This window comes from Drosophila persimilis, unplaced genomic scaffold (genome assembly GCF_003286085.1).
Source record: "Drosophila persimilis strain 14011-0111.01,24,50 unplaced genomic scaffold, DperRS2 tig00000841-arrow-arrow-pilon, whole genome shotgun sequence".
In the NCBI taxonomy this organism is placed as follows: domain Eukaryota; kingdom Metazoa; phylum Arthropoda; class Insecta; order Diptera; family Drosophilidae; genus Drosophila; species Drosophila persimilis.
Window position 1 is genome coordinate 714,874 of NW_020825361.1, and position 17,827 is coordinate 732,700.

Below are 17,827 nucleotides of genomic sequence, written 5' to 3' on the forward strand. Positions count from 1 at the left end.
AATTGTTTAACGAGAATAAATTTGGGACGAAACTAGGCTTTGAAGAGGCCCACAAAATGAGTCAAACCTATTTCAAATATAAGATTTAATGCATATTATAAAATAAATAAATAAAACCAATCATTGCCACTTTCTCTGAAAGCCCAGTAAATAAGCACGGAATTGGGATAGTGAATAGCTTTCTCCGTAGATCTACAGAATCCCGATCGGTATGCGAGACTCTATGTTTACTTTTAGGAAAATTGTCTTAGGTTGTTCCACTATGAAAACTTCCAATAAAACACTTGATGAACATTAACACGTACACGGGGAAATTTAGCTGTTCATTTAGTTTTTGATGTGTAAAAAGAATTCCCATCGGGCGACTGCTATTGGGCTGTTGGGCTGTTGTGGGATGATGGTTACCGCGGCAGTTCTCTGTTGGACAGCACTCACTGGCAATTGTTCACAGGATCGGGGGATGTGCATCCCCTCATCTGTGGCTCATTCGCCAGTGACTGCTGCCAGTGGTGTCGCATCTTTGGATGGTGGTGTCGGTAGCCGGATTCCTTGAGAGCAGTCGCTATACCATTTTCCATGAACTGGACAACTAATTGACCACCGCCAGGACGATGGTGATGTCATCCATCTTCAAGTTGCGGCCAGCTGGTCGAACGTTGCTGCAGGCGGCTGCGCGTGCCATCAGCGCCAGGGTTTCCGCATACAGGTGCATTCGACGGGGGTCTGTGCCGCCGTCGAGTTCGGTGATCAGGGACAGCACGCACTCATCGTCCACATTGTCGAAGAACCCGTCGGTGCCCAAGAGCAGCATGTCGCCCACCTCGACGCAGAGCTCCTGAATCGGCGCCTGGTAGGGATCTCCATAGAGGTAGGCGCCAACCCCCTGGAACTGGGTGCTAAACAGCTGAAGCTGTTTTCTCGAGCGAGCAGCTATTCGTCCATTTCGCACCACCAGGAAGCCGCAACCACCGACGTTTGTCGCGTAGACGGTGCTTGTGCGGCGGTCCAGGCTGAGCATGCAAGTGTTGCAGCTGGCCAGGACAGGATGGCGCACATCCAGCACATCGCGATGGGCCCGGTGCAGGAGCACGTCTAGGCGACGAGGATCGTGGCTGGGCATCCGGGCCAGACGCTCGCAGGAGCGCATCAAGGAGTAGCTAAACACTCCGGGAGAGAGGTTACAGATCCGCCCGCTCTTGACGCCGTTGGCCTTGGCCACGCCCAGTGTCTCGCCGCGGCTGGTGCTGGTCGCGAACCAGGCATCCTCCCCGCACTGCCCCAACATTGGGCACACTGCATGCTTCTTCGGTATGCCGCATGCCACGCTCAGCAGCCGCAGCTCCTTCGGCCCGTACATCTTCCAGCCATGAATGTCTTTTGTCTCCGGCTTCCCGGCATCAATGATTTGTTGTTCGTATTCCTCGACCAGCTCTCGCAGTCGCCCATAACCACGGAAGAAGGGTCTGAGCAGATTCATGCATTGCCCGCCGCCGAATGTGGCGGCGCGTTGAGCCAAGTAGACACCGCCATTGGTGACACGGCTGACCAGGCGAAAGCCACCCGTGGAGAGCACGTGGGCAAGCCGTGATCCGGTGGTGCCAACCCTGGTGGTGGCCTGGTTGATCATCCGACCGCCGTTTGTATATGCATTCTCGTAGACGTGAGTGCCGCATGCGATGGCCTGCTCCAGTAGATCTTCGCCATCGGCCGACAGCATTTCTCCGATGCGTGTGATCCTGGCGACAAGCTCGTCTCCAATGATGCAGGCCTGCTCGAAGAGCTGTGCGCCGCGGTAGCAGCAGACCTCAAATAGGTTTCCGCCTCTGACGACTGCAATGTCCATAAGTTCGGCGAAGCTGAGGCGTGCACGGCAAACCACGCGGGCACTCCTTGTGGCGACGACATCGAGCATTTTGCCACTGACTGAGATCACGATCCTGATCACTAGCCCACTCCCCCCCACGACGATCTTGATCAGGTGGCCGCCGCCGCTGGCCGCCTTGCCGATCATCATCTGCACGAAGGTCAGCAGCTGTGTCTCCATTCGCTGGATTCCGGAATTCAATCGCACAAGTCTGTCCATATTCTGTAGGGCACAAGGAAGGAGAGCTTTACCCCTTACAATTCGAAGATGAGTACGGCCCAGAGATAATTACGAACCAATTGAGTTATTTTAACATCAAGCGATGGGTTATTATTCTTGTGTGATCTTTTGTTGGTGTCTCGTCCGAGATAAAAGAAATCCTATTAAAAAAACGATCTGAAGTTCTGTACAAAACGACTAACGAATACCTTATGACATTTTCCTTGACTGTTTTGGAGTCGGGGGCAGGGCTTGCTTAGTTCAAACAATACTGTTATGACAGAACAGTAAAAACAGTTCCAGTTCAGAAATTTCTAAGGTTGAGGCCAAACTATGACCGTTAATCTCTGGTTTAGAATTAAATCTGGTACTCCTGAGTCTATGAATGCCTGTAAATACATGTCTCTGATAGGGACATAATCCTCTGTATCCCATCTATACTTCCATAATCATTTAGCTGGCGCCACACTCCCTATCGCCCTCGTCCTATCCCTTGCACTGCACTCCTCATGGTTAGCTCCGTCTCCTATGCAGTTCTCCAGAAGCGGGGCACGGGCACGGGCACGGGTCTGGGGCTCAACTCAATTATGCACAATTACGGACACAAACAGATACCAAGTGGCAGGAGTGGCGGGACGGGAATGAGGTAAGTATGCAGATGATATCTACACCTCTGCCCCATCCCGGGCTCTGTATGGAATTGTGCAATTTTTTGGCTGCTGGGTATCCCCCATGCAGCTGCAGTTGCCGTTGCAGTTGCAGATGTGGCACTCGAATTGCATGCATAGCTCATTGCTTGCCACTCGACGTGGATGAAGTGTGCCGTGCTGTGGCATGTGGCATAGGAACACGGAGGCGACTGCTGCAACTGCTGCTGCTGCTGCTGCTGCTGTCAAAATGCCATTGAATTGCTTAAATATTTTCATCGTCGTCATCGCCATCGTCATCGCTTAATGGCTTGCCTTTTTTGGTTGCCATGTCTACCCCCAAACACCCAAAACCAAAAACGATGCTGAATGCTGAAACATATGTGAATGGCAGCCAGAATGGTCGGGATATGAATAAGGGGCCTGCTTGAACGAATGACTGACTGAGTGAATGAGTGAATGAGCGATATGAAGTGCAATCAATGCAAAAATGTTTTCAAGTATCCAGCCAACCAGCCAGAGCATCCAGAGCATCCAGAGCATTCAGAGCATCCAGAGCCAACACGAAGGCTAGACAATCCCTGCAACAGATGCAGTGCTCCATGGGGCATGGTAATGGGTGTGGGATGAGGACCTATTAGATGATATTCCAGCTCCAACTAGATGGGTGTGTGGGAGCGTTGGTGTGAAAGGATTATTCACACACTATTGATTTCAAATTGAGTTGACTTCAAATCCGTCTGAATTGACAGCAGCAGCAGCAGCACATGGCAACACATCCTCTCACTCCAGCCTCTCCCCCTGCGAGTATGTGTGTGTGTATGTGTGCTGCCGGAAGTTGACTAATGAATTTAATTTGCAGTGGGTGTTGGAGCAAATAGAGCGACAAGCGGAGGGTGGGGCTTGTGGGGCACTAGACATCAGCGAGGCAGAGGCAGTCAGCCAGGGAACTGACTGATTGACTGTCTGCCATTCGGGCCTGCCTCGATGCCTGGCTGTATATTTGTCTATCTGTTTGCCTGGCTGATGTTTCTGCCACAGCGGCTGCAAGTAGGCAACTGTTTTTGTTTGCCCACACGACTCCTTCACACAATTGATTGACATTGGCAGTTGTTGCCACAGAATGCCGTTTAATGGAATGCAGGGGGATGCATTCAATACATCTGCAATTGATTCCATGCCAAGGAAACCAGCACTACATATTGTCCAAAGTCTACAGCCCTCGCCCTCTCCCTCTCTACAGGGACAAAGAACACAATGGACACCGCTTAGTGTCCTTTTGGAGCAGCCACAATTGTTGCCTGACCAATGATCAATTTAATAGGAAAACAATATTGATAGCCAAGGGCTCCGTCGCTCCGTCTCTCCGTCTCGCCTCCAGAGAGACTTCCACAAAAGCGGCAGTCGCACAGGACACTTGAAGCCCCTTGGGGCCAGGAACTGAGGTGGGGATTGAGGCAGGGACTGGGGCAGGCGTAAGCGGAAGTGTTGCGGTTTCTGGTAAAGATTGGGGCACCCAAAGCCTCAATGGGAGTCCTGGGTTTTGTTTGTTTGCCTGCCTCGTGGGTTGGTCTGGTCGGAAACTTGCTAAACTTTTGGTGTTGTGTTGTAACTAAATTTGAGCAGACACATGCGAACACACCCAGGGCACCCAGGACACCCAGGACACCCAGGACACACAGGACACCCGGACACACGCGGACACACACTCGAGAGTCCCGGCAACACTTTCACTTGTGCGTAGCGCTCCTTGGCCTCCCCTCCCAATAGCCAACCCGTTCGAGCCCTGTTTGGTTTCTTGTGGTTTATTATTCACGCCTGAATTGATTGTAAATTAAAGTTTGCTCAGCCCGTGCGGGGCGGACGGCTCCTTGGTCCGTAGCCCTATGTGTCCTTCGTGTCGTTGTGCATTTTGAGGTCAGCCTATGGCAAAGTTTTCTTTTGTGTGTGCATTGGATCTTGGGCCGGGTCCGGCCTTTGTCCGGGCCACTCATCGCCCTTGTCCGCTTGTCGGCCCTCTGTCCTTGGTCTGCTTTCTCTGGTTCCTCCTGCTCCTTCCGTTGGCTGCTTAGTCCAAGGGTCCTTGCCATATTAGAAGCCAAAAGGCATTCAAGTGCACATAAGACGATTACACATCATTTAACCGACGCACTGCAAAACTATGAGGCGCCCCAGAGCCCATACCCCAGAGCCCCGGACCACAGTTCCCAGTCCCCAGACCCATTGAGGGTCTGTAATTGTTGCTCCTTTGCTCGCTTTTATTGACTGCTGCATATTGATTATAGTTACGATGCCTTCGTCTTGCGCCGCCCCTGCTTCTGTTTCTGTCTCCTCCGTCTTCCTTCTTCCTTCATCTTCCGGCCAAAGAAGTTCATTTTCGCCTTCTGTCGGGCATGACTTGACTTGATTGCTGGCATTTGTCGTTCTTGTTTAAAATTCAATCGCTGCACTCAAGTGTGTACGAGATGTATTCATGTGTACATCTCTCTCTGTCTGTTTGTCTGTGTCTGGGTCTGTGTCTGTATGTGTGTGGGTGTGGGTGTGGGTGGAGTGGAGTGGGTCTGGGTGCGTTTTGAGACAAAATTAATTTGGTGTTAATAAAGTGAAAGTGTGGCCTTCCATTCACAGTTTGTCTGTGCGAAATTGTTTTCAGTTCTTGGGTCTTTAAGACGGCTTATAATGATTGGCATCCCACAAACTTTAAGCATACACACTTGGTGGCAGGGGCTATTCTTGCGGTATTTATTGCTGCTGATCTTTTTACGGGGACTCTGGGACTCCGGTAGCTGACGTTTCGCTTCAAACGAAAGTCCAACTCAACTGTACTTATTCGAGTACGATCCAAATATTGAATATTCCGTTCACCGGAAAGTGCTGATTGTTTTTATGCACACACTGTATGCTCGAGCGAGATTAAAAAATGTATGAAACAAATGATCGAAGCCAGAATGGTGGTATGGAATGGTAAACTCAGAGCAGAAAATGTTTTTCTACCACGCACTTCAATATTTCCAACAGACGTGCTAATCCAATTCAAACGGATTGAATTTCCTATTCGATTGGCATTCGCAATGAGAATGGGCAGCGCGCATCTTCGCCATATTGGCACTGGATGTGATGCCCAGGATCTAGGAGGTTCGCGCGTCGTCATCGAATTATTGAAGCCACTGCGATAATGCCGTCTCCTGATGTCGCCTCTTGCATCTCTCCTCTCTCGAGGATCGAAGGACCATTGCGGCTCAGATGTTTATTTATGACATTGGGGAACATCGATTGTCCTGAACTGCTTAGTAGGATTAGCTTCAGTGCCCCTGTCAGGAGCCTAAGGACCCATGCAGCCCATTTGTAGGGCGCTTCGACAGCACAATGCGCTGCCAGCTGGGATGCCTTTTGGCTTTTGCCAGGGGAAGGGAGCCGTCTGACGTCATTTTCTTAAGTTAGAAATAAGTTAGTGTAGCCAGATAAGGATTTTTGATTCCGTTGGCGAATAAGAATCATGGCCCATCATATTCCGCTAGATCTTGCCGAGCCTCGAGGCGGTTGTCGACATGCGACGACAGCAGGCAGCCAGGCCCACGCTCCCACTGGTTACGATTATCGAGTTGTTAGGTTTAGTTTTAATTTTATTGGGTCGTTCTCAGAATAATATGCGAATATAATGTTTCTGTGTTCCTGATCCTGGGGCTGTCCCTTTTGGTTGGGAGATGGGATGGGAGGAAACGTGCGTCAACTTCTGCTTTTTAAGAAGCAAAACTTTGGATACTTGGCCACATTGCTCAAGTGTTTTGAGGCAGGGACGCAGGCATGCACTCGACGGCCCGGGTCCACCTCCGATGCACAGTTGCTGTATGTCGAGTGCAGGCGGGAGACAGTCGGGAGAGAGCGGCTCCTGCTCGGACATCAAAGTTGCCAACTTTCGACTTGAGGAATTTTCGACAAGGCGACTTGGAACTTTTGTTACTTTGCTGCCGAGCCGGTGGAAGATACCTGAGCGAAGGCAGAGGGTCAGGACAGGCTGCAGAGAAGAGAACTACGCCGGAAAAGGAGGTGGAATCAGAGGCAGAAGCCAGAAGTTTAATTGTTGTGTGTTGTCCTGCGCCCTGGCCCTGGAGCTGTGCTCAGGTGTCCTTAGTGGTGTTCTAATTACTAACAAACTTAATTTGCTACAAGTTATTTTCTTGCGGACACCGCTTGCCCTCGCCTTGCCCCTGCCCTACCTTGTCCCACAGCGAACTGCATGACCATAACCACTAGAGTCGCCACTCCTCTGCCTTGCCATTCGGCTGGGACACTTAAGCCACACGCGGACCCTTCTAGAGGAGTCATTCGGTGGAGAAGTGCCCATGGAACAGGCTCCAAAGGCTTTGGCAGCAATTCTAGGTCTTAGAGCCCAAAGAAACTTCGAGGAGCTCCTGAAGGGTGGATTGCGAACACACCAGCGTTTCTACAGAAGATCTTCTGCCTCAGTTCCAGTCAGAACCTTCTGAATCGTCTGCAATCAATGAAATCTGAAATCAATGTTGCTGGTCCTCCGTTAGGGGTTACCACAACCGGTTTGACGGACCCTCCACAGAGCCAGAGCAATGCGGCCCACCTCTACGTTTGAGGAATCGAAGAAATTGTCAAAGCAGACTTCCTGTTAACTCTTCAAATATTATATTAACAGATCAAATTGATAACAAAAAAGCATCATTCGAACACACATTATTCACGGATCATTTCCTGTCAGACCACGCAAAAAAACTACAGCAATTTATTTAACTTGTACCCTATTTTTGAATTTTTTTGGTTTGCAAGAACATAATTTGTTGTGTAGATTGTATGGGGAAACAAATTGATTAGAAACGACGTTTCAATAAATCAATGGCTTTCTTAATGCCATTCTGCAATTTGAGAATCTCACTCTCCTTTTGCTTAGTTATAGATTCTTTTCGCTTCTGAAACTCTTCTTTGAAGTTATCCTTTCCCATGATCAGTGCCTCTTTGAAATCGAACTTCTTTTGCTGTATTGTTTCCCCCAGATTCAGCATGTTTTGCCCAAGCTTAGCCAAATCCCCCAATAGGTCCAGGGGGAGCTTGTGAGGAGGCATCGGCAGCACGGCATCGTCTGGGTTTTCTTGCTTGCCCTCATACGTCTCGACAACTGGCCCACGAGGGCGTATGTCCTTGGGCGACACGGGCAAAGAGCTCTGCGGCATGGGATCGGTAATAAGTTGGTTAAAGCGCAGCTGCTGAACACAAACAGCTGGAAGTCGCAGCATCTAGTTAAATATTAGGAAGGAGAGCGGTATGTCAAGCTAATCAATGGTTATGCAATGTTTACTGTTCTTACCTTATTACTATCAATGGGTTTCATTAAGATAAACAAAAATGTTTCCTGGTTAGATGTTATCGGTTTGAAGTCCAGCGGTGAATGATTTTTGGAGACTTTTTAGAAACTAGCACATTGACATATATCTTTAATTTATTTCAAGCTTGCTTTGATTGATGATTTTCACATACTTTTTGCCTGGTTTAGAATCGAGGAGGTTTTACTGTGTAAAATGTCAGACTGTTATTCATTTTTTCTTTACTTACTATGCTGTCCGGTAGAAAAATATATATTTTTATTGATGATTTGACTTTTACTTCCAAGCGGTTTCGATTTTTTTTTCGGGTATACTTTTTTAAAAAATATAAATATTTTTGTCCCGTCTCCGAGCTGTTCTGTTGACGACAGTTAGTTTTAGAATGATTTTGTGAGATTCAAAATATTGAATGTTGACTATAAATACATATATTCAATGGGCACTATGATGGCTTAAATATCTATGTACCGAATACTTGTGTATGTAGATTGTTTTCTAGACTGGTAGAATGTTTTTCCCGCATTTTAAGAGCGAATCTGGATTCGTGTGCAGAGTCCAAAATACATAGGGATAGGACGCTCTGGGAAGCCGCGCACGAACATTTTTTTTTGTGGTGCTGTGGTAATGTTTGATTGATTTCTCCAGATGATGTATCCATGGTAAATGTTGATCCCGCTTTATTTTAATTCCATTTGGTGGGGGTTGATTTCTATAGTTTTGACCTAAACAAATAGGCCATCCATTGTCCTCCTGGCTCCCTATCACTGACAAGGGCAGCTTCTGCCTTTAACCGCTCAAGGAACGAGACTCGTGTCTCAAGACAGTGTAGACGTGGTCAGGTCTGAGCTGGGATGCAATGTCCATGTCCGTTGTAAATTATGCGCTTTGGCTTACAAATTGCATGTGCCTGGCAGCATGAAGCATGTGGCAAGTCAACTGACTGACTCTTGCCAGGACTGGGTCTGACCAGGGGAGCCGAGGAGCAGCATCGTCACCTACCCCACTGGTGCTCCACCTCCACCTCCATTTCATGCTGCATCTTACGAGTACGAGTGCATCTTTCGACTAATGCGTGGTCAAAGTTGTTTGCCTGTCCGAGCACCGAGCACCGAGCACCTAGCACCGAGCACGGGGGCGGTGTATTCAAATGAGCGGCTGGCAACTCTTGTGTTTTGTGGTACTGCTAAACTGGCGAGGCAACTTTCTTAGACATACTTTTCTTATGGTCCCTGGTCGCTGGACAGCAGGATGGCCGCCTCAAAGGCAAATATTTTATGCTTTACGTGGTTGGGTTACTTGAGAAATTACGTGGTCCGTACGCCACTCCTCCTCCTCCAGCTCCACCACAGCTCTTTCATTGTCTTTTGATGGTGCTTCGTCTATGCGATGGGTTACCAAAGGGACGGGGACCTGCATTAGTATTTAACATGAGCTGCCTAAAAGTATGCAAAGTTATTTCTTGCTCGTTGTTTCTGTCTCTCTCTTATGATACCCTTAAGATGGTACTCTGAAAGTGAAGTGCCATTTCTGCGAGCATATGTTACCCGGAAAAGAACGCGCTTACGATCCTAAAGAGCATTTATAGCAATGAATTAAGAATGTAGGTCTTGGGAGCTATTGCAGCCTAAAAGTATGCAAATATATATCTTAGTTACAGATGTAACAGAGTTACAATTCTGCGAGCGTATGCAACAAGCAGGAGATTGCGTATACGATACATTGTACCTAAATCTTAGAAATCATAGGAGTTTATGTGCATAAATTGCAAGATATCCACAAATATGGAACAAGATATTATTATTGATTATTCAGCCTGAACGTCACGTTGCTCCAGCTACACTAGTTATTGATTACGATTTAGGATATATTTCTGTCTACAATTGCTTAAAAAATATAAAAAAAATAAATCTACGATTGAAGATACTACTAGCTGAATATTCGCTCAACCTATTCCAGACTGAATATAACTTTTATATGGCATGTACTTAAGATATGCACCATTTCCCCAGTAGAGGGTAACATACGGTCTATTCTGCTCTATCTAGTTGCCTCAGTTGTGTGCGGTGGGTTAACTTAATGTTATGTTCTAACTCTAAACGCATCCAACTTGACTTTTTATCTTTAACCGCCCACCACTTCTTGACCCTCGACATTCTCGAGCCCCCCATTCACCCCCATTCTCGACTCCCCTGGAGTCCTTCGGCAAATGCTTTTGTGTACTTAGCGGCAGTCGAAAAAAAGTTGTAAAAATCGTGTAAAAAATTCTCGCACACAAAACGTGCAAAATGCGTTTTACTCGTAGTTCCAGCAACCGGCAGCAGCCCGATCCGATCCCCCTCTCTGACCGAACTCTAATAATTTATTTTAATGATAATGCATGGGAGCCATTCTGGTGCAGGTTCATGTCCAGATCTAGTTTCGTGGTTGGGGCTGTGACTGGGGACGTGGGGCTGTGGACTGTGGTTCTTCTGGGGTTAAGTGAATGCGTAGTCCGAATCCGAGATGGGTTAAGTGAGTGAGTGCGCCACACCCTCAAGACGGAGCTCTGCCTAAAACTTTCAACTTATAGACACTGTTCCTTCCCCCCTCACGAAGCAACCCAGAGGCAAGCCCACGATTCAGTTTTCGGGATATTGTTCGCCTAATGATATGCCTCAAATATTAAGTGCATGACACGCCCACTTGGACAGCGGCTGAGGACAGTTGGGGGCACCACCACCAGCAGCATCACCAGCAGCATCACCAGCAGCATCACCAGCACCACCGAGGAGGTGGACGGACGTACTCGTATAGCGCATCATTGTAAAACCCTTTCGGCGGCTCCCAGCTACAAGACAAGTGCAAAGTTTTCCCCACAAAAACTTTTATGGAAGCATAAAACTTGTGCATTTTTCTACAAAACAAAGAAGAAACAACCGAAAAACAAAAAAAAAGGGAAAACCACGCACACACTCACTAAAAATACGAAAAAAAAAAAATATATACACAGTAGCAGAAACTGAAACAGAGCTGGTCTCACTTTTTTCCCTCCTCCCCTCTTCTGCCTAAAACAAAATGCAAATAAAAAAGTTTTCCCTGCGACGGCCGCTTTTTCCAGCCACGCTTCTGCTTTCGCTCGCCTTTTTTATTACTTTCCCAAGAACTACTTGGGCTGAAGGTTGCCTTGGCTGTGAGTAGGGTGGGAGTGGGGCTGGGCTCAGAGTTGACCAATGGGAAGGAAGTTCTGACCCATAGTTGAAAATGTATGGGATACCCTCACAGGAATTTTAACCTCTTTCATTGACGTGAGCCTGTTGGACAGATCCTATTATGAGTAGATAATATTGAGCCATAACTTCTAGAAGTCCCATAGTCCTGGATGATATTTAAAGATATCTCTGCCAAAGGAAATTCAATGATTCTATTAGGGCGCTGTGTAAAATGTGCTATGCCAAATCAGAATGATTTCAATAATTGCTGGAGCTCTCTTCGTTCTGCGCCCCACAATCATATTCAAAATGTTTCCATTTCTTGAAGTCTCGGATCCCTTCGAAGATACAAATTTGTCCTGTTTTGGATCACTAGAAAACATCTTCCAACTGTGGATCTTCTTGCAGGACCTTATGCTTCTTCTGTTGCTGGTCATGGCAATGTCGTTTTCCATGTGTGTCTTCGTGAACCGTCCAACCGTACTCTGCAACCGTGGCGCAGGTGCTGAAACCACAATTCCATCAGCAATGTGTATGTATTTGGTGATCCCCAATATCCGTCCGATTAGCTTTATCTTCTATTTGTTTTTCAGCCCTTTTCAGTTCATTTGTGATCGGCGATTGTCTCATCTTAATAGGATATGCTGACACGATTCGTTCCATTATTGTCTTAAAACATTACTCAAGTAATATAGATAATAAATAAAGAAACAAGCCGGTGCCAGAATGTGCTCTATCGATAGCATAGTTTATTCCATTCTGAGCACATTGGCTCGTCGGACAACGTATTCAAGTAAGTTTTCATATGTATACGAGTATAATATAGATTATTTGGTCACGATTTGGGTTGGGCTTACACACCTCCCTATCTCCTATCGTCGCTTGATCACGTCCACTTTCTGCAGGGGAATGCGCTCCCAGAGCTGACGGAAGCCGGCATCTGACTTGCGCGGATTGAAATGTGCAATCGTGTCCCGGGTATAGCCTGTCGATATGGCTGGTGCTTCTGCGGAGGATTCCTCATCCACTGGGTGCCCCTCGTCGTTCACAAATGCTCCGTCATCCATGAACTCGAGCGCCATAGCCTGAGGAACCTCACTTGGATGTTGTATTCACTGATTTGCTGCGGATTAGGTCAAGACTCACCGCGCGGTTGAGTGAGGGGCTACTGAGGAGGGCCATGGCCAGTGCCAGCAGCAGCAGTAGGGGCAACAGGGTGCAACGGAAGGTCATAGTCGATATTTGGCGAATGCCTCACAACATTTTCCATTGACTAACGAAACTCGACTGACCACACGACACCGACATCCAATCCGACTTCCAATCGGATTTCCAATCGGCTCCACGTGTGCCGCATACCGAAAAGCTTCGTTGACCCTGCCAAGCGGTCGGGCAGCGTTTTATTTTTAGAGTACCGCGTCATTCCCCATTCAAACCCCATAGCCCAACCACCTCACCGCCCACCCAGCAGAGCCCATAGTTTGGCTAAGCTCTGGCCACCTCTCCAAACGGTTGACTCATCCGATTGCTCGCTTTAATGATGGCAACTGTTTTGCACAGTGAGCAAACTTTGGATACTCGCTTGGCCCGTGCGTTGAGGGAAGAAGCGTCACATAAGATCGAAAATCAAAACAACACATGGACTGAAACCATTTCTACCCGGGGTACTGGGTTATTTTTTCCAGTGTTGGCCGTAACCACTTCGACTGCGCCAAAGCAATTGTTTATAATTTTCATTTATTTGATTTGTGTGTGTTTAATTTCCATCAATGGCTGTGCAATTTATTGACCAGAACGCCACAAGGAAGAAGGTGTCGGAAATGTTGGGCCATTCGCGTGATGAATGAGTGCCATTCTCTTTCTGAAATAAAAACATTCATGAGCTGCAAACGGAAATGGAGATAACTGAATATGCGTAAGAAGTTCTTTTGAGTCTCATAAAGATAGCAGCCCGTCAAAAGTCACGATTCGTATTAAATGCACGACTGCAGTCTGAAATCTTTCCAGCACGAGGTCCTGATATGAGTAGTCCCCATAAAAAGGGCCAGCTCAGGTTACTTCAACATCAGTTTCAAGCAAGCCCTAATCCACACCAAGATGAAGCATTCTTTTGCTGTCGTGGGCCTTCTCCTGGCGCTCTACAGTACCCAGCCCTCTATGGCAATTGGGGGAGTAAGTACTGACTCAGAATCGTCTCGGACCAACTCACATTTTTCTCTCGATCGTTTAGCCATGCGATCTAATGTTCGATTCGGCAAAGGCTATGTGCGAATCCGGTTCCATTAAGAACAACTGTGCAGAGATTAACCAGGTAAAAAGTGTCCTGAAGTAGCCTGAATTTAATCCCATCTAATGCACTTCTCTGACAGGGCATCGAGGCCTTCACGAAGCTTGTTCAAGCCGCCCAATCCAAATTCTGCGCGTTCCCGAGTCCCATTTGGTTACTCTGCAAGTACTGCAAAGCCTCAGAATCTGGATCATCTCAGTTGGAAAATGAAAGAAACGGAACAGCTCCGGTTGGAAACGAAATCGCTCCAGCAGCAGAAACCGTTTCTCCACCCGTCGTTCGCTCTTATCCCCTTCTTGAACCCATTAAACTCTACACTCATGAAGCTTGAGATCAGCAATAGGTAGATTATGGAACCTCTTTGGAACTCTTTATATTTTATCCACACTATTCTTATCCTCGTTTCTTGCACACTGGCATGCCAATTATTCAAATATATTCCCTAGCAATGCAGTTGTTTTAATGTTATTATTTTTGGGATCGACAAAGAAAGTATTCTGGGTCTTCTGCCAATAATTGGGTTGTGAACTCTGAGTAAATTATCTATTAGATCAAAAATTTGATGCACTTCCCATGACTCTAGAAGCTCTTCCGTCTTCTCCGTCTTCTCCTTCGATCCCTCTCTCATCACATAGATTGAGTCATATTATGCAAATGCTCCGGAAAATAGCTTCCTCCTGTATGTGCTTAACCATCGATCATAGCCATCCCTCGAAAACCCACTAATTTCATATGCTTAATCACTCCCGAGGATTCCACACACCTTTGCAGAGTGGCCATGTCTGAGTTTCGGTAAAAATTCAATTAATCGCAGCCTTATCGGGCACTGCATCGCTTATGAACTCATGAGTACATCGTGCCACGTACCACGTCCATCCGCAACTGGAATACGAGTATGTATGTATTTAGTGGCCACAGTTAAAGATCGTTATCCAATTAGTCAAAAGCTCGTGTAATAAATTGCCCGAATTAAGGTGTGGAATTTTAATTACATAATTTACGCGTGCGTTGCGTGGACATCGATGATGCGATGCGCGAGGGATGGTCCGACACTAGCCCTCTGGAAAACCACCGAAAAAGCGAGCAAAGAAGCGAAATGAATCGAGCGAATGAGCGCCGTGCAGTCAAAGTGCGTTTGATAGCTCATCTTAATAGAAAAGTACACGCAACAGCCGGGTCATTAGAAAAATGACAGTAATAACAATAATTATGAATTTTATCCGATTAGCGAGAAGAGTCGGACAGACAGGCGGCAAGGGGGTGTGTTTAAGTCAGAAGTCAGTGGTCGGGGGCAGGGGGAGGTTACCTGCTTGGACATATTCAAATATTTAGTGCAATGCGTGCCATTGAACAATTAATTCTTATCTAGTTGGGCTGATGCAACAGTCCCGTCCCGGACACAGAAGCGAAGCGGAGCTCCTCCTTAGCCACTGACTTCTGCTTTCTGTGGCATTTCTCACATGTCATCGTCACCGCCATCGCCATCGCCATCGTCCCCGTACCGCCAACTGTGGGGCAATTGCGTGTCAAATGCGCTCAATTTTGTTATGACAATGCGATGTAATTAGAGGCCACGCATAGGCCTGCTGCTGACGATGATGACCAGAGCCAAAGCCCCTAATATATGATGCCCCCTGTCCGATTCTGAGTCCTAGTACGTCCTAATCGCGCTCCCCGTCCAGGTTTTGGGTGTGTTCGCGCACTTGATAAATATTGTAAGTGGGTGCTCAAGCCTGGCCCCCTGATGATGACCGAAGTGTGAATGACAGTGGGCTGCGGTGGGGTCTTGATATAGGGTTGAGTGGGCATTTGCATACGTGTATAAAGAGTGGTGATGGTGGATCAGGGAGTGTTATTTGGAAATAATTCAGTTTTGGGCCAGGGGCTTTGAAGATTTTCCTCATTTTAAAATGAGGACCGAATCCACTTACTACTCTTGTAGCATATGCATCAGATGCTCTTTGTCCTTGGGATATACTAGTACTCGTATTCGTATTCGTAATATTGGATTGAGTGCTTTGGCTGAGGCGCATACCTCAAAACCATGGTCGCTGGTCGCGGGCGAAAGCAAGTCGGAGGCAACTAATTAAAACCACTTAGCAAATGCTTTCTCAACTGTAAAGTTAGCTATAAACAACGAGCCACACACACACAGGTGTAGGGCGAGAGACATATGCAACTTGAAACAAAATTAAAAAGCAAAAAAGCAAATAATTTTCATGGCATTTCCCAGCAGCAGCCGCAACAGCGGCAGTGGGCTGAAAAACATGTAGGGAAAACGTAAAGAAAAACATGAAATTCCAGCATAATTCCAAATAATATTACAACACCTGCGAAACCGTTTTGAGTGGGCCAACCCAAAGAGAGTGAGAGGGTAGCGGGTAGAGCGTAGTTGGCAGGTTATGTGGCATGCACCCCCGCTAATGGCAAAAAGGGCTTTTTCTTGAAAAACCGCTCCACTGGAATTAATTAATTCGCCGTTGACGCTGCAGTGAAAAAAGCATAAAAATAAACAAGAAATGCGAGAAAAATCAGTCAGCGAAATCAAAAAGATATATACACCCCCGCTCGCATACATACTCGTGCTCGTACTCTCAGTAATAGACGAATCCACAGAGACCCTACACATCTAATCACAAGCATCACGGATATTTTGTATACTTTGAAATCAAAATCTGCACTCGCTGGCCTTCCTGTTGTGTAACTTTCAAAATGAGGACGGAGTTCCGCCTGGATGTTCTATTATATAGGAGATCCTCTTGGGGAATCTAAGCCCACACATCTGTACACTCCTTTGCTTATATCCATCTTTACACAAATCACTGATTGGTCAACCATTCTTTATTGACATTCCCGTCTGATTAATTTGGAGTCAAGAGCTGTGTCCCCGTTGTTAGATATGGACCAAGCCCCAACCGAATGGATGTAGCGCAGAGAGTGAGTATTTGTAGTATTCATTTGGTGAGTGGCGTGAATAAAATTTCACCTGGTGTGTACTCGTACTCTGCGACGCATGTTCAAGGTGCAAACGCATACAATTTTTGATTCTGATTTGCTTCTGTGTGTGTGTGTGTGTGTGTGTGTGTGTGTGTGTGTGTGTGTGTGTAGTACATACATAGGTGCTCGGGTGTACATTTTCTGTACATCAGTACTGGTACGGGTGTACGGTTATGTGTCTCCAGCTGTGTAGTGGCACTTGCTGCTCATTTTATGCTTCGATTGGCACAAAAGTGCAGACGCTTTTTGCCACAGCTGAAGCTGAAACTGAAGCTGCCGCCTGCATCAGCAGCATCAGAATTTCCATCTGCCAACGCGCAGATGGAAAAAATGGGTACGATAGGGGACGTCAAAGTGCTGTGGCAAAATAGAGAGAAATATGTAGATGCATCCCCCATGCAACCCCTCATCAAACGAATCACAGATCGTTTCTCGCCAATCGCATTTCAGCGTTGCATACTTTCGGGCTGCCGTCGATCAATGATCGCGTGGTGTAACCGAACTTTCATTTGGAACCGTAAGGCAACCCTGCCTCTAATGGTAGCAGCATTTCGATTACTTGGAATATTTAATCGAGAATCAAAAATCAAAGTCATTTATGTTAATTTTCGGCTGGAGTCTGAACACACGTGATCTTCGATGCCTAAGACTTATTGAAACCCTTTTGGTTAAGAATGTTTTTTGTGACTCGGTCGATTTCCGATACGAAAGGCCTTCAGAAATCCTTAAAACTGAACCGAAAGTTGCTTCGATGTGTGATATTTTTTACCATAATCAGCCCATGACCGCCAGATAGGAATCTTAGTGGGATTTCCAGTTTCAGTTCATTTGCCAATCGTTGAAGCGTGGACAGCGAATCGTTTAGAACAAGTAATGATCCATGAAGGAATTCCCGATCTAGATGGAAGCGGACATATAAAAAGGCCAAACATCGTATACGGCCACCACATAACAGTATAACCGTAGTCCACGCGATGGCCCATCCAATTTGTGCTTTTGTGTGCCTCGCTCTATTTTTGTGCTTGACCCAGAACTGCTGGGCGGCTCCCTCCGGCGATGATTTGGCCAAGCTCGGAGAACTGGAGCGCACCATCAAGGAGCTGACCAGCTCGATACTGACCATGAGTGCAGGAGGAGCAGGAGCAGGTGAGTCCGGCCACTGACTTCTGATCGATGCACACCAAGTCAAATACTCTCCTCCATGTCCAGGCTTATTTGAGCGTAGCGTTGGCGATGTCCTGGCAGGCAGGGAGGCAGGCAACAGTGGCTGACCCGAA

The 17,827-nt window shown here is 47.0% G+C and overlaps 4 protein-coding genes across 4 annotated transcripts; 1 reads left to right on the forward strand and 3 right to left on the reverse strand.

Moving 5' to 3' along the window:
* Window positions 1-290: 290 nt before the first annotated feature.
* On the reverse strand, window positions 291-2,239 carry LOC6597657. The gene is made up of 2 exons (XM_026993502.1): window positions 2,161-2,239; window positions 291-2,086 (listed from the first exon to the last, which is right to left on the reverse strand). The coding sequence occupies exon 2, from the start codon at window positions 2,081-2,083 to the stop codon at window positions 590-592; it is 1,494 nt and encodes a 497-aa protein (XP_026849303.1). The 5' UTR covers window positions 2,084-2,086; window positions 2,161-2,239; the 3' UTR covers window positions 291-589.
* A 5,218-nt stretch (window positions 2,240-7,457) lies between these two features.
* Window positions 7,458-8,405, reverse strand: LOC113566702. The gene is made up of 3 exons (XM_026993512.1): window positions 8,308-8,405; window positions 8,063-8,239; window positions 7,458-7,991 (listed from the first exon to the last, which is right to left on the reverse strand). The coding sequence occupies exons 2-3, from the start codon at window positions 8,084-8,086 to the stop codon at window positions 7,569-7,571; spliced, it is 447 nt and encodes a 148-aa protein (XP_026849313.1). The 5' UTR covers window positions 8,087-8,239; window positions 8,308-8,405; the 3' UTR covers window positions 7,458-7,568.
* A 3,582-nt stretch (window positions 8,406-11,987) lies between these two features.
* Window positions 11,988-12,537, reverse strand: LOC6597658. Its single transcript, XM_002022653.2, has 2 exons — window positions 12,413-12,537; window positions 11,988-12,351 (listed from the first exon to the last, which is right to left on the reverse strand). Exons 1-2 carry the CDS (start codon window positions 12,497-12,499, stop codon window positions 12,139-12,141), a joined length of 300 nt encoding a protein of 99 aa, XP_002022689.1. The 5' UTR covers window positions 12,500-12,537; the 3' UTR covers window positions 11,988-12,138.
* An 811-nt stretch (window positions 12,538-13,348) lies between these two features.
* LOC6597659 lies at window positions 13,349-14,006 on the forward strand. Its single transcript, XM_026993504.1, has 3 exons — window positions 13,349-13,438; window positions 13,497-13,577; window positions 13,636-14,006. Exons 1-3 carry the CDS (start codon window positions 13,364-13,366, stop codon window positions 13,882-13,884), a joined length of 405 nt encoding a protein of 134 aa, XP_026849305.1. The 5' UTR covers window positions 13,349-13,363; the 3' UTR covers window positions 13,885-14,006.
* The last annotated feature ends 3,821 nt before the right edge of the window (window positions 14,007-17,827 follow it).